The sequence below is a fragment of the Toxorhynchites rutilus genome, chromosome 3 (genome assembly GCF_029784135.1).
Source record: "Toxorhynchites rutilus septentrionalis strain SRP chromosome 3, ASM2978413v1, whole genome shotgun sequence".
Classification (NCBI taxonomy): Eukaryota; Metazoa; Arthropoda; class Insecta; order Diptera; family Culicidae; genus Toxorhynchites; species Toxorhynchites rutilus.
The window spans coordinates 11,878,772-11,905,994 of record NC_073746.1 but is presented as its reverse complement, the minus strand read 5'-3'; the positions used below and the strand labels follow the sequence as shown (position 1 = coordinate 11,905,994).

At 37.2% G+C, this 27,223-nt stretch overlaps 1 protein-coding gene across 2 annotated transcripts in view; it reads right to left on the bottom strand.

Moving 5' to 3' along the window:
• Nucleotides 1–723: 723 nt before the first annotated feature.
• LOC129775304 (proton-coupled zinc antiporter SLC30A2-like) overlaps nt 724–27,223 on the bottom strand; it is a 132,050-nt gene continuing 105,550 nt past the window's right edge. For both annotated transcript variants that reach the window (XM_055779882.1, XM_055779883.1), the window contains 3 exons: nt 12,401–12,716; nt 1,386–1,533; nt 724–1,128 (listed from right to left, as the gene is read on the bottom strand). In XM_055779882.1, the coding sequence (XP_055635857.1) occupies nt 986–1,128; nt 1,386–1,533; nt 12,401–12,716 (607 nt within the window). In that variant the 3' untranslated portion in view covers nt 724–985. The remainder of the gene's footprint in view (nt 1,129–1,385; nt 1,534–12,400; nt 12,717–27,223) is intronic.

The following is a 27,223-nucleotide window of genomic DNA, read 5'->3' as shown; positions in this document are numbered from 1 at the left end:
TCATTGGATGCAGTTTCTGGTGACATCTACCTAGTTCGGGAAGACTCGAATTGCCATGTTCCTCATTTTCACAACGAGCTTCATCTGTGGTCGTTTCGTGTAGTGACTCTCAAACCCATAAAACCAATGCTGAACAACTAATGACGCTACCCCGAAAAAACATCCACCCTTCAATCGGCGAGAACGTGATTCACAATGTGTAACAGCGAACAGAAATAGTTTTCAACAATTGCAGCAAACACTAGTGCATATCGACCGCATGTTTTCCCACTTTCCCACCATTGAACCCGATTCAGTTGTTAAGCACGTAGACGTCATAAATTCATAGTTTTTTTTTGTCCGTTGGTGGTACAAAATTAAGATTTTATCATTGTTTTCGAAACCAACAAAACAACACACTATCTTCGTGATGCTTGCGAGAAATATTTCTACCCGAGCCAGCAGCAGCACAATGTAAAAGTTTTCATCATGTAGAGCGATACAAAAAAAAATGTATCCAATGGCAGTGGAATGGAATAAAATCATACACGAACAACGGCTGCGATATGAGAAGTGGAGAATATTTTTCAAGCGCCGGCACAGGGAAAAACGGAAATATCCAAATTTCCTTCGAATTAATTTTCCTTCAACAGACGCCCCTCATAAATATTCAAACGATACAGTGTTCTTTCATATCTGTTATTTTCTTCTGGGCTTTCTTTCACGTGTTTAGGCATTCACGCGTTCGCTTTTATTTGCAACATTTTTCCGGAATTTTCTCATCCTTCATTACTATCTTTGTACAGCTTGAATACAAATAGGTTTATGGAGGTTACTCACCTACTGCCCTGCTGATCCTAACTCACTTATTCCGCTGCCCTAGATAGACCTGATTCCATCCTACCGAATGCATCCCTCCTTCATTTTTTTTTCTTTTCTTCTCCGCATTCAACCACTCGAAGTCGCACTCCGAAAACTTTCTCCTCCCGTCCTCACTCATCGTCTCTCAAATTGGATTCGTACACTGATTGCAATCCTCCATACCAGCCTGAAATTCCTCGATCTGCAGGGTGGTCTCGAAGAAATCATATTTTGCATGAACGCTACGTGTTGCCTGCTGGAGGACCGCTTCCGTGTTCGTATTCGCCTCTGTTATCAGAGACGGGAGAAACAGGAAAAAAAACACAGTTAAATTCATTGGTAAACTTCAACCATGATGTGTGAAATGTTGGTTGGATGGTTGGCCCGGAATGCCTCTTCCTGGGATGATCTAATTTAATTAAAATTTATCACCTACTGCGCACCGTTACGAACGAAGCTAGCAAACTTCGGGAAACTACATAAATTTCAAACCTCAATCGAGAGCGGGACGCAATGCAATGGAAACGATATGCTAATATACTCACCGACAGCCAAATGAGCCGACAGCGCAATCTTGTTGATGCTGAGTGCCCATATTCTTAAATTATGTACGCGTACGACACCGTCGATCTGGAGGAACGTTTGCATAACTTCGGTGTAATCGAGATACTTGGGTGTCCCCTCCATCAGGACCTGCGTGCGTGTGTGTGTGTGTGTGTGTGTGTGTGCGTGTATGGTAATGAAAAGAATGAAAAGCAAAATAGGATCAGCATCAATAAAAATGAAAACGTTTGTGCGACGCGCGGACGCATTTTTCCCGTGGGTGGTTTGTTGGAATGCCTGTATCCGGTGCTTCTTAGATCGAGAGAAAAGAAAAAAAACACCCGTGTGGGAGGAAAGCGTGCCGAACGGACGAACCCCGGCCAAAGTGCCTTTCAGGTACACACTCTCAAGCGTTTCAAATTGAAATACAATATTCATTAGGCATCGTGGCCGACCCGCTACCGAGCTGTGCGCCGAAGAAGACCAAATGCCGCAAGGTGGGGCTCTTCGAGGGCTTTTCCGAATAAAAACAGAATGTAGCTCAACCTACCGTTTTTATTCCTCGGACAATAAAGGATAGTTGTATGGAGTATACACCTCGTGCTTGTTTGTTATTTTTGAGTTTTTCTGGGTTAAAATGCAAATAATCTAATGCGACTTATAATCATCGTAAATTCGATCCATTTTACTCTCACGTAGTGATAAGAAAAAAAATCAAAATGGTCACATTTCTACTTTATGTTTTGATGCGGGCTTACCAAATGGGGTCCGGTGACGAAGGGTTTTCTTCCGCTTCCTGGAGCGGCCCAAAGGATCGAAAGTAGATTTTCCAGCTTACGATCCCAGCCACGAACTGAGACTAAGCGCACCGCAATTCTCGCGCTATTTTCGGACACCTTTTAAAAATCGTAGCGAAGATTTTAAAAATGTACAAATTCACTGGTGATTTTATTGACTTCGCTTTCAGCTATATAATTTCACCCAATTAACCTTTTGGATTTTACACAATTCAACTTCCCTTTTATTCACCGTTCACGCTCATAGAAATTGGTTGGAAAATAATCTTAGACTGATCTCGATCTCGTTTGGAATTAGACTGGTGACTGTGTGGAGATAAAAGAGGTCTTTTTTCGCTTCTCTAAGTAAACCACTTTTTGTTGGTTGGATGGTTCGTTGAACTTTCAGGGCGGCACAAAAGTTTTTGGATAGATCATTTAAATTTCGTTCATGTTTAAAATACAAACAAAATTCCTCCAATCAAGGCGTGGCTAAATTGAGTGTACAGTTCCAGTTTTTTTTTTTTTTTGACGTGGGACTACGTCTAACCGGAATATATAGGGGGTATAATGAAAACATAAACACTGAACATGCAGGAAAAATGCAAGATTTCGAATGCTTATAACTCGAACATTTTCTACTGGATCGGAAAGATGTTTGCATCAATTGATAGGGAATATTTCTACGCATCTATCGCAATTAATAAAATGTCATTTTTCATTAGATAAATAATTGAATAACTGTAAAATGTTAAGCGTTATCTAAACGCCCTAACTGCCTCGTTTTGATTGGCCCGATTTACGGTTTCCCCAACACAGACTTCAAAACCAAGCAGCGTTGGGGAAATTGGAATTGAAAATACATGAAAGTAGGGGGACTTTTGTTCTCTCCGAAATATGTTCCCTAACACAGACTTCAAAACCAAGCAGCATTGGCGAAACCGACATTGCAAATACATGAAAGTAGGGGCAGCTTTTGTTCCCACCGAAATGCGTTTCTCTAACACAGACTTCAAATCCAAGGAGCGTGGGGAAGTTGGCATTGCTAATACATGCAAGTCGAGGGCAATTTGTTCTGACTAAAATATGTTTCCCCAACACAGGCTTCAGAACCAAGGTGTCTAGGAAAATTGGGATTGCAAATTCATGCAGGTCGGGAGTATTTTTGTTCCGACTGAAATCTGATTACCTTTAAAGACTTCTAAACCAAGGTGTCTGGGGAAATCGACATTGCAAATACATGCAAACTGCGAGTACTTTTATACTCGTTTGCCTTTGTACAGACTCGAATGCGTTTCCCTAGCACGGTCTCCTAAACTTAGGTACCTGGTAAGATCGTGCAGACACTAGAGACATGGCATTTGTTCAAACTTTTTACTCACAACGCAAATATATTGAATTCAATTGAATTCGGAAATTGTTTCATTCAATCAAAAATTCAATCAATACATACAAATGATTACTAAGCTAAGGTAGTCCCACGTCAACCTTGCGGTTATATCATAGGTATAACCCACCCATTTTTTTCTTTAAAATAATTTAAATCAATTCAGAAATGTTAACAGAAAACAAAAATCAATCCCCCAGTATTTGGTATGGCTTCTCTTTGGCGTCCAGCACTTCCTACAAGCGCTCAGGCGAAATTTCTAGTCACTGTAGACCAGTGGTTTTCAGCCTTTTTTGCTCCATTCTCCCCTTTACGAAAATTAATCCCAGTGCTTCCCCCCTATCAGAATTTTGAAAGAAAGAAAATAATTAAAGAACACAAACGGTTTTTAAGTTATATTCACACCAAATATGGTTTTGTACTTGTATCTGATTACAAAAAAGGTATATAAAGTCAGTATGGCGTCTGCGCCTGAACGAATTCCGCCAAAATCGTAATTCTTGAGAACGTTGTCGAAAAGCACACCTCATGTCATTTTCGATATCCACTCTGTTACGGTGTTTTGTTTCCATCAGCAGCATTCACATACGCATTCAGATTCACATAAATACTACACACAAGACAACAACACTCGTAACGCTAAATCCGCATATAAGGTCAAAAATCGATCATTTGTAGATCGCTGAATTTGTTCTGAAATTTATACGAAACTTTCGTCACTGCCAGTCAGAAGGGATTTCAAACCATGTCCAAACTTTTTTTTTTATATAAGATAATCTTGTTCTTTGATATGAGAAAAATATGTATCAAGTTTAACATGTTGTAAAACATTTTGACAAATGCTGTACAATTTCCTTTTCAATGGTCTTCTGTACTGTTTCGTCGTCTGTTCCATCATCATTCACTGACGAAAGTCTTTCAAACGCAGATGTCATCCCTAGTGAAGAAACGAAATTTACTTTCTTGGTGACAACATAAACGAAATAAACTATTTCTGTTAATCTCAACAACCTCGAAAATAGTAGCATTGCTTCATTATGATCAAGATTAGTGCAAATGCAATCCTAGTTGGAGGCAGTTTTGCGATTGGCACGCGAACCCAAATAACTTTCAACATTCCAGTACGACATTCTTGATGTTTGGTATTCCCCAAACAATTTTTAGTGATAGGGCTAATGCACACGAGAGCAGACTGTGAAAAGATTGCGTAGCGAAGTCGCACTATTTTTACGTGCGGGTTATGGAGCACGCACGTACGCATACAAGTATCCATATATCGATGGCTTGAAGCAATTAAATATACACACACTTATCTCCGTTTTGCGCTCTTCTCAACAGAAACGCTTCCTGTTAGTATTGCCGGTCTAGATTAGCTTAGCTCTCATCCTTTGTGGAGAGTGTTTGCGAAACCAAATCACTGACAAAATTCCAGAGCATTTATTTTCTTGATGGGCCGGCGATAGCCTAGCTTGATGATTCCCCACACAGTTGTGTAGCTCAAAACCACGGCAGTGGAACTTCATACAAATCACTCGTCGAAAAGTGTCTCCTTTTTCACCGCTTGTTTACATCGACGAATATATTTTTTTCCACTATGTTTCGTTGGAGAGTGTATGTATACTGACAGATTTCTACTACGAGGTGTTCAATGAAGGATGAAAGGTGGGAATGTTTATGTTTATATATGATTTATCGTACGATTTAATTGAATGCATAAAAGATGTCAACAAAACTGGAGTTAAGCACCTTTTTAAATTTGAACAAATATTGATAAGAGATTCCCAGCAATTCTTTATGTTTATTGCGTGATTTGGTTACTGTATAAGTTGTTTGAAACGAAGGTTTAGTGTAATGATTTTATTTTGAGGATTATATTCACAAACATACAAGTATAATTAATATAAATTGCATGTATATGATGCGCTTGCCAGCCCATACATGCAAACGTGGAAGCGATATACATATTTTTTACGAACGGATTTAAACGATTTGCATACCAATCAAATTGGAAATTTTCTAAGATTTTTTTTTGTTTGATATGCTATACATTACAATCCCATAGTCTGTATATGATTTAAATTGACGAAAATTTGAAGCATTCCCTTTTTTCCATACATTTGTTCTGTCCATTTGTGTACTTTCCCGAACAGAGCTGTCAATAACGGGTATCTTATGCAGCCGCTAGAACAGAAACAACGAAGGGGGATAGCGGGAAGAGAAAATTTGCGAAGTAAACTTCACCCTTGCATAGCAAGTAAGCTGTCGCTAGCGTATAAGTATTGCATCTCCTCTGAGGAAAAATCTCGGAATCTTTCTGTGCCCGAAACAACAAAGGTCGCTTATTCTGCTCGTTTTGTGTTTAAAGTTTCCCCTCGAGCTGTGAACGCTAGCGAATATTTCACTTGAAGTGCATCTGGCATTGCAATTAACACAACCATCCGAGTCATGGCAAAGAAGGCGAAAAAAGAGAAGAGTGCAAATGATTATAGGTCGCTTCTAAACATGTTTGGTGTTTGGTTTTTTGTGTGTTGCTTGTTTTCGTTGCGCGAAACATAGAAACTTAGAAAAGCTTTGTTGACGGTTTTGAACGAGAATCGAGAAACGGTCATTCTCGCGATACTTAATTTTTAGCACTGTAACTGTGTGCATCTGTTGGACGCGTGTTTGATGCTTGTTGAATGACGATGCACTTCTTTTTCTTTCGAATTATAGACACTTGAAACTAAGACAGTTCATTCGTCTTTGATGGCGATGCACGGAAGATGCCTCTCGTTAATATTCAGTGCAATGCGTGCATTGATATAAAGAAACAAACTGCGACATATGACCAATTAGTGTATTGTTCTCGCAAAGGCAAAAAATGATCGTTGCTTCTCGAAATGATTCTACAAAACTACGCAAGCCATTAAACCTTCTCAGGGTCCCGGAACTTTTTACTAAAGTGTTATTTATTAAATTTCGACGTATTCGCAAATAATATTCGAAATGATAAACCATCAAATTTCAAAAGTAAAAAGATTGCGTAGTCCTACGTTCTAAGCGGTCGTGTCTCGGATACAACCCCTCGAATTTTTACGATTTGCTGGGCAGGCCCGAAGGCAGTTTTAAATTGTTAAAATATGAATGAAATTTTTTACTTCATGTTATTGATTACTTGAAACATGTAGTACTGAATATTAATTAACCATTTCTATATAAATTTTGCGATATTTCCACTAAAGCACAATAAACAATCAGAAATGACGTATCCGATTGTAACTCTTTCGTATCATATGTAAGAGCTTCAATTGCCCTAAAATCATATTTCAGATAGCCGTACGAGATCCCATCGGAGTAATTTTATAACCGTCGCCACCACTCGTATCAAACATTTATATCCCTAAAAATCCCTAAATTGATTAATTCCTATTTGTACAAACATAAATGTTTATAAAAGTTCTATATACATACAAAAATGGTGATTCCCCGGGCCGAACATTTTACTTTAATATTTTCCGCCTTTTTTTTATAGCAGTGATGAACGTATATTCGTATGACAACAGACTTATTATGTTATTAGGTATTGCCTAATAATTGTACAGTAAGTAACCTCTAATTCGACATTAAGTTAATTGGACGGACCTGTAATGGGACACAAATAATTGGACATTTTCATCTCTAATTGGATATTTTGTAAACATCGAGTTTGATACTCAAAGTATGGCCCCAGATTGAAAGTAGCCACCAGATGTAGACATTGTACCACTATCATCGTGAATGTCCAATTACAGACCAATCAACTCTAATGCGACACTGAGTAGTGACTCGGTATGTCGAGGATTAGAGGTAACTTACTGTATATGCCATTTGGGTGCATCATATACCACCCAAAATATCAGATATTCGATGCTCTATATACGATTTAATGTTTGGTGGGTTGGCATACTTGGCAGCTTGGTTGTCAAGTTCATAATCTCATGTTTACAGTTTTGAGTTAAGTGCAATTGAATGACGAAGTTGAACTAATTTATTTTTGTCGCTATGTTTATCAGAACGCAAAAGATCGGCAAACAGATAATCTTCCGTTCTTAAAAGTTAAAAATAAAAAAAAGCAACGTGAAAGTTAAACACTTTTCTTGAAACCGGAAATATTCGGACTTAAAAATAATTTTTAACGTAATATTCCAAACATACATGTATTTACAAAAATCTATAATAATTATTATAATCATCAAGAACGTTTTCCGCCATTAGTTTTTTGGTTGTCTGTAGTAAATCGTATATACGCATGACAATAGTCGCACTAGATGCATGTATAAGTCGTATATTCATCCATCCAATCATCGTGAATACTGTTGCAAGTGGAAAATAAATGTGTGTTCATTGCTTATGATGCGAACATAAACCACAATATAATACAGTAATTTAAATTTTATACGACATGCCGAGGCACCACTCAGTGTCGCTTTGGAGGCGATTTTGACTTGTAATTGAACATTGACGATGTGAGTTGTATAGTGTCTACGTCTGGTGGCAACTTCAATGTGGCGCCATAATTTGGGCCCCAAACTAGATGTTTACAAAAATGTCCAATTAAGCATTACAGGTCTGGCCAATAATCCAAACGTCGCATTAAATGCAACTTACTGTATATAAACAATATTTATTCCCAGCTGTTTTGAGCCATCTCCCACAAATTGACAATACCAGTTGTCAGTGCAAGTCGGTGCAATTTTTAGAGTGTAAAAAAAGTTCACTGTTTACATAAAAGCAATCTCGAATCGGCCCCACTTTTTTGCTTGAAGTTACTATCCCCTGTCAAAACCTCAATGCAATGACGTCAGTTTGATGTGCAATGCTAGAGACATCAGTGCGTGAGTAATTTGGTCGCGTCCTCAGCTCAATCCGAAACGAAGACATGTGATGACGCAAAACAAGGAAGAACCAGCGATGTTCATTGCCTTGAATACAGAACGTGAATGAAAGGTTGCCTCAGCGAGATTCACTGTTTATACTCTACGCAAGAATTCCCCTTTATTCTTCTTCTTCTTTGATCGCGGGTACTTTAAATCTTATGATTTCCCCTTCGTTGCTCGTTATTGACAGCTCTGTTCGGAAAAGCGCACAAATGGACAGAACAAATGTATGGGGAAATGGAAACGCTCATAGTTTTCATGAATTTTAAACATTTACACACCAGGAGATCGTAATGTATAGCATATCAAACAAATCTTAAAGAATTGTCGATTCGTTTGGTATGTAAATCGCCAAAATCCGTTCGTGGCAAAAATAGTTATTAACGTTAACTTTATTTCATAAAAACGTGACCTGTTTTCTGATTTGGCACCATTAATGAAAGACATAGTTCTACGTCAAAAATGGCGCTTGGTTCGTTTTGGCAGAACCCCGACCATTTAAGTTTCAGGCTGTACGATTGTAAATCGAAGACGAGGACAAATGAATAAATAAATAAATAAATTCCCCACTAGGGTGCAGTTCCGCTTTGTTCCCTGGACTTTTATTCTTCAGATGGTTCTTGATTTCCCACCATAGATACTCAATATCGTCCTGTGATTGCGGAGCTGTTTAGAGTGGAGAAAGTGGAGAAAGTTTATTATTATATTGATCAATGAGTTATGATCAACTTGATATTCCCCAAATAATTTTTTGGTGCACAACCTTAATACCTGCTTCACCATAACGTCAGTTCTATGCATTGATGCTAAGTTAAAGGCACCAACAAAGCCTTCATGATGACAGTAAACAAACAAAGAAAACATTCTTTCCCTCGCCGTCCAGTTCGCCCAGCAACGGTGTTGTCCAGTCGGTGTCTTCACGAAGAATGAAGTTTGCCTCAGCAAGATCCACTGTTTATACTGTAGGCAAATATTCTCCATCGTTCTTCTTATTTTCCTTTTTTCACGGAGACTTTACATCTTACGATTTCCTCTTCGTTGCTCGTCGATAAGTTGCTCGTTATTGACAACTCTGTTCGGGAAAGCACACAAATGGATAGAATAAATGCATGAGGAAATTGGAATGCTTCCAATTTTCATCAATTTAAACCATATACAGACTATGGGATTGTAATGTATAGCATATCAAACAAATCCTAGGGAATTTCCGATTCGTTTGATATGTAAATCGCCAGAATCCGTTCACGACAAAAAATTTAAACAAAACCTCAACTCTAGATTTTATTATTTATTTTATTTTATTACTAATATCCAATATGCTGTCGTTAATTCTACACTCGACAAAAAATCAACGAACAGAGCACGATGTCAATTTTTTAAGGTAATTTTTGAAATGATGTAACTTTGTGAAAAACCAACGCATGAAGATAGGATATATGTCATTTTAAAGCTTCGAATTTAAAATTTTGGGATTAAATACTTTAATGTTCTTATTTTGTTGTGTGCATGTGTGGTGGATATCAGTAAGAAACCTTTTTTGGGTTTTCGCTGTTTTTGACGTAGAACAACGTCTTTCATTAAGGGTGCCAAATCAGAAAACAGGTCACGTTTTTATGAAATAAAGTTAACGTTAATAACTATTTTTGAGCGAACGGATTTTGGCGATTTACATATCAAACGAATGGGGAATTCCCTAAGATTTGTTTGATATGCTATACATTACAATCCCATAGTCTGTATATGGTTTAAATTGATGAAAATTGGAAGCATTTCCATTTCCTCACATATTTGTTCTGTCCATTTGTGTGCTTTCCCGAGCAGAGCTGTCAATAACGAGCAACTTATCGACGAGCAACGAAACGGAAATCGTAAGATGTAAAGTCTCCGTGAACAAAGCAGAAGAAGAAGAACTTCATGCAATTTGAAGATATTTGCCATCAAATTTTTTTTTCGAAAACCCCGATTTTCGATTTTCTTGGGCGATTTTCCGGTTTTCAAAAAACACAAACTTTGACCACTGTGCGACACTAGTAAATGAAGTCCGTTTGAGCTGATATTTTGCGTAGGGTAGTTTTTCTTGGGAATCAATATTTTTAATCACGTTCGCTTTGAAAATTCGAGGGTCAATTTTTCCCATACATCCATTGGCACTCTAACCTATATATCCAATAGCCCAAAAAGGATTAACAAAATCGATGTACGATGTACCAGTTAGCATTTGTTAACGGCGGTGGTGAAGAGATGCATTTCACGATTTTCAGAGTTAATTTTCTTTTTTTTATGGAAAATTGGAAAATTCTTCTGGTTATAATAATTATTATTCCATTATTTTTCAAGAAAAATATATTCTATTGCATAGTGATAGTTGAATATTCAATCTAAACAAAGGAAAAGAAGTAAAAAAATCAAACCATATATAAAATAAGCTATTCTTAAAAAAAGTATATTTAAAAAATGTACAAAATACGATTTTTTTATACAAAAGAAAATTTTCAAACTACTTATAGTCAATTGACATATAAAGCACCAAAATGCTGTACACATCATTTGCTAAATGATAGATCAAACTAAGGGAATAAACTAATGAGTTTTGGGAGTGAGGAAAACGAAAAGGCAGACTGATGACTGCGAAGTGAACCCGGTAACCCAAGATAAACAACCACCTATATCTGGTATCGGAGATCAGCTAATCCCTAAACCAGTGTTGCCACATTTAAATCTGTACCAGAGGGGTTAGAAATCTTTCTAGTCTGTACTTTTTATTCCAAAAATCTGTACCAAAAAAACTGTCCCATCGAAAATATTTGTTGTAGAGAAAAATCTATTTTATTAGCATGAAAACAATACTCATTTATTTACTACAAATACTACATTTACATTTGCAAGTCATTCGTGTGTTTGTTGATGCTAATACATGGTTTTTCAGAATCTAATTTGCATACTATCATTCATTAAAACTATCGAGTTGCCGTCACGATGTTCAATCAAATGTTTTGATCTTAAAATAGTAAGAAATTTCCCACGCGGAAAAAACCTGTAATAAAGCGTACTTTTTGATGAAAATCTGTACTCTGTACCGTACAGAATCTGTCCCAAAATTAATGAAAAAAGGTGTACCTTTCCAGATGGATCTGTACGTGTGGTAACACTGCCCTAAACTATTTAGAACAGCCTAGTCAGATGAGAATAACAGAATTAGTTCGAAAACATTCGCACCGGAGGTCCACCGTGCTCCATTCGCTTTCTCTCAAAGAACTCACCAACTCCTTCAAGTACATTTTAGTTACAGGAAAATATAGCGGACAATTATCCTTTTTCGTCCAGCTTCACCGCCGCGTCGCGCGCCTCACCTAACGGCCACTGATCTTGTTTTCAATTTCACTTCTCATCTCGGAGGCTATGCTGGCGCTCTCTGTCTCTCTAACCGACAGGACAGGCTCTATAAGCGCGGTGCGATTATAAAGATTGAAATGGTGTCGGGATGTGAGCTCGAGAGGATGATAGAGGCAGTTCGAAGAGGAGCAAAAAAAAATAATCGTGCTGCGGACTCCGGAAGCATTCGAAAACAGAGAATGAATTAAGGGGAAAAACCTCTTTCACTTGGACCGAAATTTGAAGCGGTTTTTATTCTCGACACTTTAGCCACTCGCTGTCCATTGCTACCTCCCCCCTATCCGCTGGAGGCAGCCGCAGGATGCGATGGGTTGGGCAGATTTTCCGCGTACCTGGCCCTAATTATTTTAATTGATGCGATGAATTAGACGTTTTATCAGGTGGTTACGGTGCTAAGAACTTTAACATGGATCAGATGGGTAGATACCATTAGGGGTCTCTTCATTGGAAGCTTAAGGTGTAATGTGAACACAAAATGTGAAGATAATGCGAATTGCGACAGGCGAATTCTTTACGGGAAAATACGTCCACTTATGCCTGTAAAATGTCGGATCGCTTCAACTTACCAACAGTGCATCCTTCATTATGGCGATGGTGGTCGCAAGGACCAGGAACGAGAAGAGGAACGTGCAGATTGGATCAATAATGTTCCACTCCGGTTTGAAGAAGATGACCAGCGCCGCTACGAATACGCCAAGGCTCTGCACGAAATCGCTCAGCACGTGAATGAATGCGGCCCTGACGTTGATGTTCTCCTCGGTGTGGACTCCTTTCTCCTGGTCCCGGTGTCCGTGCGAATGCTGGTGCTGGCTAGTGTTTTGAGACGACGACGACGGCGTTGATGAATGGCTGTGACCGTGGTGATGTAACGTAGCTCCCATGCTGTGGGTGGCGAGGGAAAAATCTAATGTATTAAGACCCACTTCAAGAATTTTTTTTCATTCTTGTAGCACTGCAAATATTTTCTATTTATAACACTATATGCGAGGTAAGCCTCGAAACACCTACACGGTAGGAGTGTGGGTTGCATCTTCAACGAATTATAAGGATTCTCATGAGAAGCCCTCGACAAAATGAACCAAGTACCAATTACTCGGCTGAATGATGTTAATAATATTCTTTACAATGCAAAAGTAAAATTATAAGTATATTTTGATGGTAAAATTTCGTTAGAATTATTCTTTTTCTTAGATGAAAACGTCAGTGCCGTTTGTGTCTCAACGTAGTATTGCTTGCGTCATTTTTAAGTAGTACTAGTAGTAGTAGGACCCTTAATCATATCGGATTGAGCTTAAATTTTTCACAGGTCATTTTTTTGGGTCAATAAACAAAATGTACATGGTAGGTTCTGTGAATTCGATAATTTTTTTTTAAATTGTTTTATTGTTGCAGCAAAATCGTTGCAGTCGTGTTTGACAAATATTGCGTTGCGTTAGAATGAGGTACATCTGATGATTTTGCAGTTGATCTTTGTGCATCTTTATATTCGTGTGAATTTTTCTGTCTTACTGCTCTGTATTCCGTGGAAAGCTACTCTGCTAATTGAAACAAGAACTCTTTTCGTTTTATCAAGCATATACTGTGTACACCTGCAGATTAATTCTGAAGGAACTAATTGTTCATCAAGCAATTGGTTGATAGCAAGCCTGACTATTTTCAATGAACATATTCCGAAAACAAGGCAAATTTATTCGTTTGTGACCGTCTATTTTTTTGTTATTTCCTCAAAACGAATAAATCGTAGGATTTTCTAGAACTTTTCTGTGGCCATAATTTTTCTAAAAAATAAAGGGGACCCCACTTCGGTGAGTAGAAATAAACCAGTTTTATTTTGTTCTGCCTTGTCATTTCCACAAGCACATAAAATCCCAATATATGCACGTATTTCTGGTATTACTGTTGTCCAATCGTTCCTCAAAATTCGGCAGCCTTCTTCTTCTGTGCACTTTTCATCATGGTTGATAATATTGTTATCTATTATCAACGAGAATGCACTGATAATATTATCTGATATAATGTTCTTTTTTTGCGTAGTCTGACAACTCTTTCACACCCTTGAAAGTAGATGGTAGCCTTCCAGGAATACCACTTTCGTCAAATTTTGACCAAGGCTGTTTCGATCCCCTGAAGTGTGTTCTCATACGTTTCTTTGTCAAATTCTGAACTACTTAGCATTCCACACCTTTTCTTGAGCATATTGATGACACTTTCATGTTCATCATTGGTGATTCATCGCTATCTTCAGTGTCATGTGTCATATTCATGTTTCACATTGAATATAATATCCACTTTACCTTCAGATGGTGGTTTAGAATTTGATGCATCTGATTCTATATCAGAATAATATTTATGTTCGTTAGGTTTTAGAATAACTCAGTTCTATTTCACATTCAATCCCTGAATTAATGGATCAAAAAAAACATAAAATAAACAACTTGTAGGCACAAGTATCGCTGCATAAAAATTCGAACAACAAGTACTACTTTAGCTTTAGAGAAATTGCAACTTATTAAATATACCTCCAAATACACAATTTACCATGAACTAGTAAAGTTCATGTCCAAAAAATCCATTTTTTCGCACTTCTGCCAAAAATGACTTTTCAAAAAAATTCTTAACTTTCGAACCGCTGAACCAATTCAGTTGGTCGACATATGAAATTAGAGCCAATCACCTGGTCTTTTTTGGAAAAATACTACAGTTGCCGAAAATTTGAATTATGTTTTCGTTATTATTGATTGTATTTGTTTTCTATAGTTTTCATTGTCTCGGGACCAAAGGAGCTGTATTTTTTTATATTTTTTCTGGAAAGATGAGTATTTTTCACGTAACATATCTCGAAACCAGAGAGGCTTTTTTTCGTTTTTGAGTTATGATTTTCCAAAGTTTACCGATGGTCCGAAAAATCATTTTTGTTCCATTTTTCCACTACAAAAAATCATAACTTTTGATCTACTAGACCGATTCAGATCATCAATATATCAAACTAAAGCCAATGAGCTAGACTTGTTTGAAAAAATATTACACTCTAAATAAAAATTGATTTTGTATTCGTGATTATTAACTATATTTGTTTTTCATAGCTTGCCTCGTTTCGGGACCAACAGCGCAATATTTTTTTTATACTTTTTCCTGAAAGCTGAGTTTTTTTCACATAATATATCCGAATACCAGATAGGTGTTGTTCTTCGTTTTTAAGTTATGATTTTTAAAAGTTAACATGTTTTCATTTTCGTTCAATATTTCGATGCAACCAGACTGGATATATGTAACTATAATCCAATTAATTGGCAAGTGTGTTTTTTTTCGTAGAAAAGCTAGCTAGTAGGCTTTAATTTGATATGTTGATCATCTGAATCGGTCCAGTAGTTCAAAAGTAATAAATTATTAAAAGTCATTTTTGGAAAAAAAAAAAGGGAAAAATGATTTTTTGGACCATTGGGTAACTTTGAAAAATCATAACTCAAAAACGAAAAAAAACGCCTCATTGGTTTCGAGATATGTTATGAGAAAAATCCTCAGCTTTCCATAAAAAATATAAAAACATATACCGCCCTTGGTCCCAAGACCATGAACACTATAAAAAACAAATACAATCAAAAAAACCAAACAAAAACCAAAACCTGAAATTTTTGTAAGCGTAGCATTTTTCCAATAATGACTAACTAATTAGCTTTAGTTTAATATGTCGACCGTCTAAATCAGTTTAGTAGTTCACAAGTTATGTATTTTAAAAAAATGTAATTTTTGGAAAAAAGAGGAAAAATGATATTTCGGATCACCCTGAAATAAAAATGGGCATCCTAACAAAAAAAAAAACACGGGTCCAATAGTTTGCGGTAAAGAGCAAAACTACCACTTATTACGAAAATCTGAGAACCACTATATCGGTTTGACATGGAATGGCTGTATACGAAATTTATTCAATTCAATAATAAGAGTCATTTTATTATATAATTTTTTTTTTATCTGTATTATAGTGATTTTCAACTCATTTGGCTGGTTCGTCACTTTTTACTTCCATTTTTGGAAGAATGTCGGGAGTGAGAATTGAACTCGTGACCTTTAGCGTGAGAGGCATGGATGTTACCACTTACCACAGATCGCCTCCACTATTATATAAAATCCCCAAGCAGTCAAAATGATATATGTACCGGAAAGGTAGAGGGGGTAGTTAACTGCAATTTTTTATAAATGCATTTTTTTTTTTGTTATACAAAAAGTCACAACATTCTGAAGAACGTTCGTCATTATATACATCGTTGTTAAGGGAGTAAAAAGTGCCCCCAAACCAAATCACCAGCTGTATGTAAAATATTGTATAGGATACTAAATATGAAATTTTGACAGTAGTACCATATATTTGAGTTCTTATATGGTACAACATAGGATCTATGGTGAAAAATGCACCTTACTAAGGTGTATCGATAAATTTCTCTGTCTGAAAATTGCACTTTGGATACAACCCTGGCTCGATTGGAAGCTGTGCTCTTGTTTTCGCTTTTGTATGTAGACGTCACAGGAACATAGAATCTGGTCAAATTCGTATGAAAATTAAGGATATACGGTTCGGTCGTTTGGTATACACACGTCCAACTCCAACAACTTTTTCTAACTGATCTTACTGTTTATGTTTCACGTATATGTTGAATTATGATATGTTCATAAAGAAGTTGTTAAATTTTAAATTGTTAAATGATTTGTGGACAAACTTAAAGAGAAAAGAAGCTGTGTTATGTGTAATTTTGTATGTTGGGAGAAACAACCGTTGTGAGCAGCATAGAGATTCGAAAGGTTACAGTCTAAACCGTGGTAGACGGAACTACAATTTCCTTATTACCCGACAATCTCCAAACAAGTTTGTCATCTAAAAATCTAATAATAAAAAAAATACGCGGTACAATTTTTTATATACAGTCATACCTCGATATAAGGCAACTTCTATATAACGTAACTTTTTAAGATGTCTTAGAATTAAAAATAAACATTGCAGAAATAGTTTTGGAGTTTAATTATTTGGAATAAATGTTTCTAGTATGTTTCCAAACAAATCAGTACCGTAAAATGGGGTAACATTAGTCTTTTTTTTTCAATGTTTAGTAAATATGTCCTATCTAAACCCAATAATATTATGTTTCATATTTTCAAAACAAGTACTGCCCTAGTTGAAACGGAAATAAGAAAAGTTCACATTTTTTTAAACATTGAAACTTATTGATATAAATGTTTCACGTCAAGTTTCATTTTTTTGAAACCAGATTGAGATCTGGTTAACGGAATTATTCAATAAAGTTAAATTAATTAAGTTCTGGAAACTTCCGACGCATATCGATACATGGTTGTATTTATACCTAATTCATAACATTTCACAAACGTGAACAATAACGCTGAATTGTACATTTAGCTGATTGAAACATTTCAGGAAATATATTTATCGATTCGTGTTACTTTTACCTGAATTTATTTCATTATTTTCTAATAAGAAGGAACATGTGGAAAAGCAAGGATTTTTTTCTGAACGCGACGCTAACTATTATTTTCATTTGCCACTTCGTTGAAACAGTCCCGGAAGGTGTGTTGTGAGTTTCGTGTTCAGTTTCGTCTCTTTTGTTTCATTTATAGGTCTGAGAGTAACAGCTCATCGTCGTCTTCAATGAGCTGTTACTCTCAGAGGATTTGTCGCAAGATATTTTATGTACTCCAATAACATTGCCAACAGAACTTCTAAACAGACTGACTTGATCCTCGGGTCTAAAAGTTTGCAACTAATATTTTTTTTTACGTAGAATTACGTCTTTCAGGAAGAGTGCCAAATCAGAAAACAGGTCACGTTTTTATGAAATAAAGTTAAAGTTTAATAACTATTTTCACTGTGAACGAATTCTCATGATTTACATACCAATCGAATCGAATATTCTCAAAGACTTGTTTGACATGCTATACATTTCAATTCGCTAATCTCTAAACGGTTTAAATTCATGAAAACTGGAAGAACTTCTTTTTTTCCTACACATTTGTTCTGCCTATTTTTGTGCTAACCCTACTCGTGTTTCGAATGCTTGTAAACAGATCGGACAGATGTTTGCATCAATTGATAGGAAATATTTCTACGCGTCTATCACATTTAATAAAATGTTATTTTTCATGAACAACTGAATAACTGTAAAATGTAAAGCGTTATCTAAACAGCTAGCAGCTAGGGTGCCAAGTTTTGATTGGCCCGATTTAGGGTTTCTCCAGCACGGACATCAAATGTGCCTGGGGGAATCCGCTTTGTCAAAACATGCAAGTCGGGGGTATTTTTGTTCCCACCGAGCTGTGTTTTCCTAACACGGACTTCATAATTAATGTGCCTGGGGGAACCCGCTTTGCAAATACATGCAAACGGTTACTGTCAAAATTTCAGCCGAATCGGACTCGTTGTTTTGTTTTGACCGTGTGTTCGCGGCTTTTAGAAAAATGGAAAAAAAAGAAATTCCGCCGTCGCCACGGCCGAATCGGTCGAATTGCACTACGAACTGCTACCCCATCCACCGTAATCTCCAGATTTGGCCCCGTGCGACTTTTTTTTGTTTCCAAACTTGAAAAATTCACTCGCCGGGCAGAAATTTGAGTCGCATGAGGAGGTCATCGCCGCCACGGAGGTCTACTTTGCAGACCTCGAGAAAACGTATTTTTCAGATGGATTAAAGAAATTGGAGCATCGCTGGGTCAAGTGTATCCAGCTAAACCAGTGATTTTCAACCGGTGGGGAATTTCCCCCTAGTGGGGAATTTGGTCATTAAAATGGGGTAATAGTGCAAGGTAATGTTGCACATTTACTTCGCTTTGAAGAAGACAATGATTAGCAAAAATTGCCACAAAAAGTTTATTGGATACTATTTTCGAGCCTCGGCTAACATTTCCAAATCTGTAATGTTTAATTGAACAACTTCGCTATGTTTCAAAGACTTTCGTCAGTGAATGATGATGATATAGACAACGAAACCACTTTTTTACGAAAGATTTTTTACAACAAGTTAAACTTGAAACATATTTTCCTTCTATCAAAAAAAAATGAGTGGGTTATATCTATGATATAACCGTAAGGTTGACGTGGAACTACCTTAGCTTAGCAATCATTCGTTTGTATTGATTAAATTCTTGATTGAATGAAACAGTTTCCAAATTCAATTGAGTTCAATATATTTGCTCTGTGAGTGAAAAAAATGAACAAATGCCGTGTAAAGTCAATTCATTTATTGTGATTGATTGTTCTTCGTTACAAGTAAATTTAATGACGGACCTTTTACGTTTGGTATGATGACTAGAACAAAATATATGTACGGAAGAATTATCAAACGTTTGATGAACCAGCCTAAGGCTGAAAATCTTTCCAATAAAGACAAAAAAAAATATCAAACGATTATTTTATTTTACATTTCCCTCTGAAGTTTACATCCCAAAAGTGTACATACTTCTCGAATCTCGAATTTGCTTGAAACTAGGAAGTTCATTCGCTTCTAGTGGCTGCACGATTTTCCCAGGTTCCTAAGTTTAGAAGATCATGTTAGGACAGACATATTCCACTCTGCACAAAGGCAAGCGAGGACAAAAGTACTCGCAGTTTGCATTTTTTTGCAGAGCCGATTTCCCCAGAAACCTCGGTTTTGAAGTCTGTGTTAGGGAAACACATTTCAATCGGAACAAAAATACCCCCGATTTGTATGAATTCGCAATGCCGATTTCCCCACGCTTCATGGATTTGAAGTCTGTGTTATGGAACATTTTTCGATGAGAACAAAAGTTCCCCTACTTTCATGTATTTGCAATGCCGATTTCCCCAAGGCTGCTTGGTTTTGGTGGCTGTGTTAGGGAAACCGTAAATCGGGTCAATCAAAACGATGCAGTTAGGGCGTTTAGATAACGCCTAATATTTTACAGTTATTCAATTGTTTATCTAATGAAAAACAACATTTTGTTAGTTGCGATAGATGCGTAGAAATATTCCCTATCAAGTGATGCAAACATCTCTCCGATCCAGTACGAAATGTTCGAGCTATAAGCATTCGAAATCTTTCATTTTTTTCTGCATGTTCTGTGTTTAGGTTTTCATTTTACCCTCCATATATTCCGGTTGGACGTAGTCCCACGTCAAAACAAGATTTCTGTTGTGACGAAATTTCGGATCAATTTCAGAGCAAACTCGTCGATAAATGATTGATTCTTATCCTGATACGCGGCATAAGCGTTACGAGTTATGTTGTCTTTTACGTAGTATTTATGTGAATCTATAAAGGGTGTGTCACATCAAATTGCATCACGGAAAAAACGCTATAGAAATTCGCCCAGTAGACCGATCCTTTTGAAAATTTTAGACAGTAAAATAAAAACTATTAAACAACTTTTGGCATTTTCTTTTTATTCTTACTTCGAGCCCAAGCCCGTATGCTCGCACCTTCCTCTTTACCCCGTACATAAGGTTCTGTACAACGTCAGGTTATAGTTTTTTGACGTAGAACTACGTCTTTCATTAAGGGTGCCAAATCAGAAAACAGGTCACGTTTTTATGAATTAAAGTTAATATTGATAACTATTTTTGCCGCGAACGGATTTTGGCGATTTACATACCAAACGAATCGGAAATTCCGTAAGATTTGTTTAATATGCTATACATTAGAATCCCCTAGTTTGTAAATGGTTAAAATTCATGAAAACTTTAGGCGTTTCCATTTTTCCATACATTTGTTCTGTCCATTTGTGTGCTTTCCCGAACAGAGCTGTCAATAACGAGCAACTTATCGACGACCAACGAAGGGGAAATCGTAGGATCAGAAGTCGCCGTGAACAAAGGAAAAGTAGAAGAACGAACGGGAATATTTGCCTTGAGTATAAACAGTGGATCTCGCTGAGGCAAACTTAGAGGCGAACGAACTTCCAAGTTTAAAGCCTCTTAAAAACAAAGAAAGAAGAAGATGAGGCAAACTTTCATTCGGCATCGGACTGTTGAGCAATCCAGTTCACTTTGCTTTCGCTGCGCTTCGATCTAAGATTGGACCCCACCAGTGGTAATCCAACTTGGATATCGTCGTTTGCTTTTTCTGTTCGTTATTCGTTATTCGTTATTCGTATCGTGTGTTTTTCTTCCCGCGTCATAAATTGGACGTTTCGCGTAGTGTGTGATGAGCAAGAGGAAGAGGGAGGCAGGCTCTAGCCCTGCAAAAAACGAACGCATTGCCAGAAGCAATGAAATTCCGAGGCAAGCGTCATCTAATGATGCACGCGATGTTGGTGTAGTGAAAAGCGCTCGCACTGAACCGAGTCTTCGCAAGTGTGACACCGCATCGAACAACAGCAAAATCGGCGATTTCGGCGCGTCGGTCGAAAATGTAAACGGATTCTTTGGTGCCTTTGAGAATGCATCAATGTATTAAACTGACGTTATGGCGTAGCAGGCGTTGAGATTATGCTCCAAAAAAATATTTGGGGAATACCAAGCATCTTGAATGTCTTACTGGAATGTTATAAGTTATTTAGATTCGCGTGCCAGTCGCAAAACTGCCTTCAACTAGGATTGTATTTGCGTTAATATTGATCATAATATTAGCATAATATTAATTGTATGTTCGCAGGCCCTCCCGCTGGTCCGCTGGACGAATGAACTTGACAAATTCAGCTTATTGGCGACATCCCGGACCGAACTTCTCGGATCACGTCTAAACTGCTTAACTACGCGCTTGTGATCTTTTTCACTGACGGAGCATCCATTTTTGCCGTTCTTCACCTTCCGGTCGATGGTTAGGTTCTCGAAGTATCGCTTTAGTACTCTGCTGACCGTGGATTGGACGATTCCCAGCATCTTACCGATGTCCCGATGTGACAACTCCGGATTCTCGAAATGAGTGCGCAAGATTAATTCACGACGCTATTTTTCGTTCGACGACATTTTTCCAAATTTACGAAAAATTGACAGTGAAGCATGGCCAACGTGATCTATACACTCTTATCTGATTATAAGCGAAAGCTGAAGATATAATTCCTAAAAATTAAATTTCTACAGCGTTTTTTCCGTGATGCAATTTGATGTGACACACCCTTTATTACCTAGAGTGCTGCTGATGGAAGCAAAATACTGTAACAGAGTAGATATCGAGGATGACATGAGGTGTGTTTTTCGAAAACGTTCTCAAGAACTACGATTTTGGCGAAAATGGTTCAAGCGCAGGTAGGGATGGGAGTACCGGTTTTACCATTACCGAAAACCGGTAAAACCTTCTATATACACTAGGGTGACAATGAAAATGGTCATCTCGAGTTTCAAAAAGTTACCCCATAAAAAATGTTCACCACCTCGAAAAAATACCCTATGCCAAATATCAGCTCAATCGGACTTAAGGGAGAGTGGCGCAAAGCGGTCAAAATTTGAGTTTTTTTGAAAATCGAAAAATCACCCAAGGGAGGAGTAAAGGAATTCGGGGTTTTCGAAAAAAAATTATTGATGCCAAATGTCTTGAAATGGCATGAAACGTGGAGTGTCATCTCGAAAAAAATTTTTTTGTCAAAAAAAATGTTTTTTTTTGACACTTGGTCGTTTTTTCGTCTGAAACATTAATTTTCGAAAAAAAATTTTTTTTGAGATAACTGTAAATCTCAACGTGTCATGCAATTTAAAGACTTGTGGCATCAATTTTTTTTTTCAAAAACCCCGATTTCCACTCATTTTTCAATTTTCAAAAAACTCCAATTTTAACGTCTGCGACACCAGTAAATAAAGTCCGTATGAGTTAATATTTTGCATAGGGTATATCATTGTGCTAATCAACATTTCGTACCAAGTTCCGAATGAAAAACCGAGATAACTATTTCTACTGGCACCCTAAACCATACTTTTCGTTTCGCATGCCGTAAAAAACCCAGAGTGCCGATTTCTGACAAAAAAAATTTTTTCGAGATTACACTAGATCTCGACGTTTCATGCCATTTTAAGACATTTGGCATCACAATTTTTTTTTTGAAAACTCCGTGATTTTTCGACTTTCAAAAAACTTAAACTTTGACTGCTTTGCGCCACTCTCCCTTAAGTCCGGTTGAGCTGAAATTTGGCGTAGGGTGTTTTTTCGAAGTGGTGAACATTTTGTATAGGGTAACTTTTTGAAATTTTAAGGTCGATTTTTTCCCATACATTCATTGGCACCCTAATATACACTCTACCGAAAATATCGGTTTCAGGTCACGAGAAAACCGGTAAATTAGGTATTTTTTTCAGACGAAAAAAATATAGGAGGTTGTGTCCAAGGTACGACCGCATTGTTGACGTAGAACTACGCTGTTGTTTTATATAAGTCGCTTGTCGCCTTCGAATACTATTCTATAATGCTGGTGGCTTGAAACTACTAGGAATATAAAAACTTTTCATCATTTTGCGCTATTCTCAAAAGAAACGCTTCTGTTAATATTACTGACCTCGAAAAAAGTTGCATTTCTTTCTCATGCTCGAGAGAAGCGCAACTGTCATCCTTAGTGGAGGGAGTTTTGCTATTGGTCTGCATTTACTTTCTTGGTGACTAAACAAGCGAAATAAGCTCTTTTTGTATATATCAACATCCTCGAAAACAGTAGCATTGCTTCATTATGATCAAGATTAGCGCAAATGCGATCCTAGTTGAAGGCAGATTTGTGACTGGCACGCGAACCCAAATAACTTATAACATTCCAGTAAGACATTCAAGATGCTTGATATTCCCCAAATAATTTTTTGGCGCACAACCTTAACGCCTGCTTCGCCATAACGTCAGTTTAATGCATTGATGCATCCTCAAAGGCACCAACGAAGCCCTTATGATGAAGGAAAACAAACAATGTTAACTGCTTGGAAAAAGACTGAATTATGCCACACAGTTTGTACTCTGCTGTAACAGCCATCGATGCGAATTCGCTGCTGGGTAACGGAATTTACATTTTCGACCGACGCGCCGAAGTAGCCTACTTCGCTGTTGTTCGATGCGGTGTCACACTCCCGAAGGCTCGGCTCAGTGCGAGCGCTTTTCACTGTACACACTAAACGAATAACGGGAAAAAAGAACAGAAAAACCAAACGACGATATCCAAGCTGGATTACCACTGGTGGGGTCCAATCTTAGATCGAAGCGCAGCGAAAGCGAAGTGAACTGGATTGCTCAACAGTCCGATGCCGAATGAAAGTTTGCTTCAGCGAGATCCACTCTTTATACTCTAGGCAAGTATTCCCCTTCATTCTTCTACTTTTCCTTTGTTCACGGAGACTTTAAATCTTACGATTTCCCCATCGTTGGTCATCGATAAGTTGCTCGTTATGATAGCTCTGTTCGGGAAAGCACATAAATGGACAGGACAAATGTATGAGAAAATGGAAACGCTTAAAGTTTTCATGAATTTTAACCATTTACAAACTAGGGGATTCTAATGTATAGCATATTAAGCAAATCTTAGGGAATTTCCGATTTGTTTAGTATGTAAATCGCCAAAATCCGTTCGCGGCAAAAATAGTTATTAACGTTAACTTTATTTCATAAAAACGTGACCTGTTTTCTGACGAAAGACGTAGTTCGACGTCAAAATATATATAATTGTTAAGCCTAGCAACATTGGGATCCCTACGACACTGTTTCTTGTTTCCTTCGCAGTCACACAAAAGATGAATCGTCGCATCATATCCATTCTAACTGTCCATGTTGATGTGTTCAATGTCCAAATTCAAAGCAGTTCAATGAAATGCGACATCATCACGAAACCGGACACTTTTAAACATCATTGTCCACCGAGCTGGTTCTGTTTGGAATATAGGGGTGAAGCGCATAATTGGTTCGATGCCGGCAGACAAGTGTTTTCAACTTTTAGAATGCAAACTTTCCGATTTTGGTGTTTCTCTTTCTGATGATGTTTTTGCAATCACAACAGATGCTGCTTCAGTAATGAGGAAAGTGAGAAGGACTTCTTCGTTGCACAATCGACTATACCTTGCTCATGAAAAACATCTTTCAGTCGTTTCCATTTTAGAAGAACCAACCTCATGTTGATGAAAATGTAGGCACAGGTTCGTATGAAAATGTGCAATTAATTTAATTAAGTTCTTTACAAAAAACTATTTACGTTTGAACTCAACGAAGTATATGACTCTGACGATGAATTCAGTGATGTTTACCGTGGAGGAGAATGACAACAAGAAGTTTGATCATATGCATGACTTTGCCGGTTTCATTAGAAAAGTTCGTAACATAGTTGATCTTTTCAGAAGATCCCCAACAAAAAATGATATTCTACAGCAATACGCTAAAGCTGGGCTTGGAAGAGGAATTTCGCTCATCTTGGATTGTAAGACGAAATGGAATGTGACCATGCCGAAACGACTCCATGAACTAAGTAAAGTAGTTCAAAAGACACTCTTGGATACCTGTGATAAATTTGATCTGGATGTATTGGACATGCAGCAGATTCAATATGTTGTTGATGCACTAGAACCTGTTGAATATCTTCGTCGTAAGAATTTAAATCTATACGACGCAGATATTGCTCTGCTATTTTTCCAAACATCGAAGGCTGCGATGCAAAAACCGGTTGAAGAGGCTCTTTCAACGGATGATTAAGGAAGAAGCGCAGGTTACTTAAAACTGCGGTAATGAGACCGAAAAATCAGATCTTGGGTCAGATTTTTCAGATAAATTTTCTATCAAGAAACAGTTGGAAAAGCGACTAAAAAAATGGATGGGTTATATCAATGATATAACCGCAAGATTGACGTGGGACTATCTTAGCTTAACAATCATTTGTTTGTATTGATTAAATTTTTGATTGAATGAAACAATTTCCCAACTATATTAAATGTAAGTAAAACGATTGAACAAAGGTTATGTAAGGTCGCTTCATGCATTGTGATAGATTATGTTCTTCGTTTCAAGTAAATTTAATGACAGTCCTTTTACATTTGGTATGATGCCTAGGACAAAATATGTGAACGGAAGAATTATCAAACGATTATTTATTTTACTTTTACCCCTGAAGTTTGCATCTCTCAAGTGTATGTACTTCTCGAACTGCGAATTTGCTTGATTTGATTCAGGCACTCAGTTTCGGACATGTACCTTAAACGCATATTGTTCAATCAATAGGCGTTATCGCCCGTTATCGCGTTATCAACATTTTGCCTAATCATCAAACGGTATGCGTAGAAATTCTGTGAGCAGAACATATGAAGGCATATCCTTCAATGAAATCTAGAATAACCGAGCAAAAACGTTGTGTTGGTACCCGCTATGCAAAACAAAAATGCGGGTGCAGAAGTACCCCCGGCTTGCATGAATCAACAACTTCAACTTTTATAGAGTAAAAATACCCCCGACTTGCATGAATTTGCAATGCCAATTTCCCCAGGCACATTAGTTTTGAAATCTATGTTAGGGAACACATTTCGGTGGGAACAAAAGCTCCCCCTACTTTCATGTATTTTCAATGCCGATTTCTCCAACGCTGCTTGGTTTTGAAGTCCGTGTTAGGGGAATATTTCAGTGAGAACAAAAGTCACCATACTTTCATGTATTTGTAATGCCGATTTCCACAAGCCTGCTTGGTTTTGATGGTCGTGTTGGGGAAACCGTAAATCGGGTCAATCAAAACGAGGCAGTTAGGGCGTTTAGATAACGCTCAACATTTCACAGTTATTCAATTGTTTATCTAATGAAAAATAACATTTAATTAATTGCGATAGACGCGTAGAAATATTCCCTATCAATTGATGCAAACATCTCTCCGATCCAGTAAGAAATGTTCGAGTTATAAGCATTCGAAATCTTGCATTTTTTCCTGCATCTTCTGTGTTTTGGTTTTCATTTTACCCCCCGTATATTCCGGTTAGACGTAGTCCCACGTCAAAAACAGAGAAGACCAATCTGCAACAAGTTCTAAATCAAAGTTGTCGACAGGTGGTTCATTGTCGAAGGCCATAAAATCAGAGTTCACTTACTATCAAGCCGAAGGAGAGAAAGGAAAATATTACAATTTACTTCATGATAATCTGGGAGCAATAAAACCAACATCTTGGATTCTGAGCGAACTTTTTCGGAAACACTTAATGGTCTATGTGTGCTAAAAATTATTTTGCAAATCACAAAAAATAACTTGATTTAAATTCAGTTCAGTAAAGATTGTTAAAATTAATTTTTCTCTAAATACCAGGTTTTACCGGTTCTACCAGTTTATTAATTTCTATTACCGAAAATACCGGTTTTTTTAAATGTTCCGGTATTACCATCCCTAGGCTCATGTGTCATACTTTATATACCTTTTTTGTAATTAAATAGTAGTATAAAATCAAGTTTGTTGCGAATATAACTTAAAATCCGTTTGTATTCATTCATTATTTTACTGCTATTCTACAG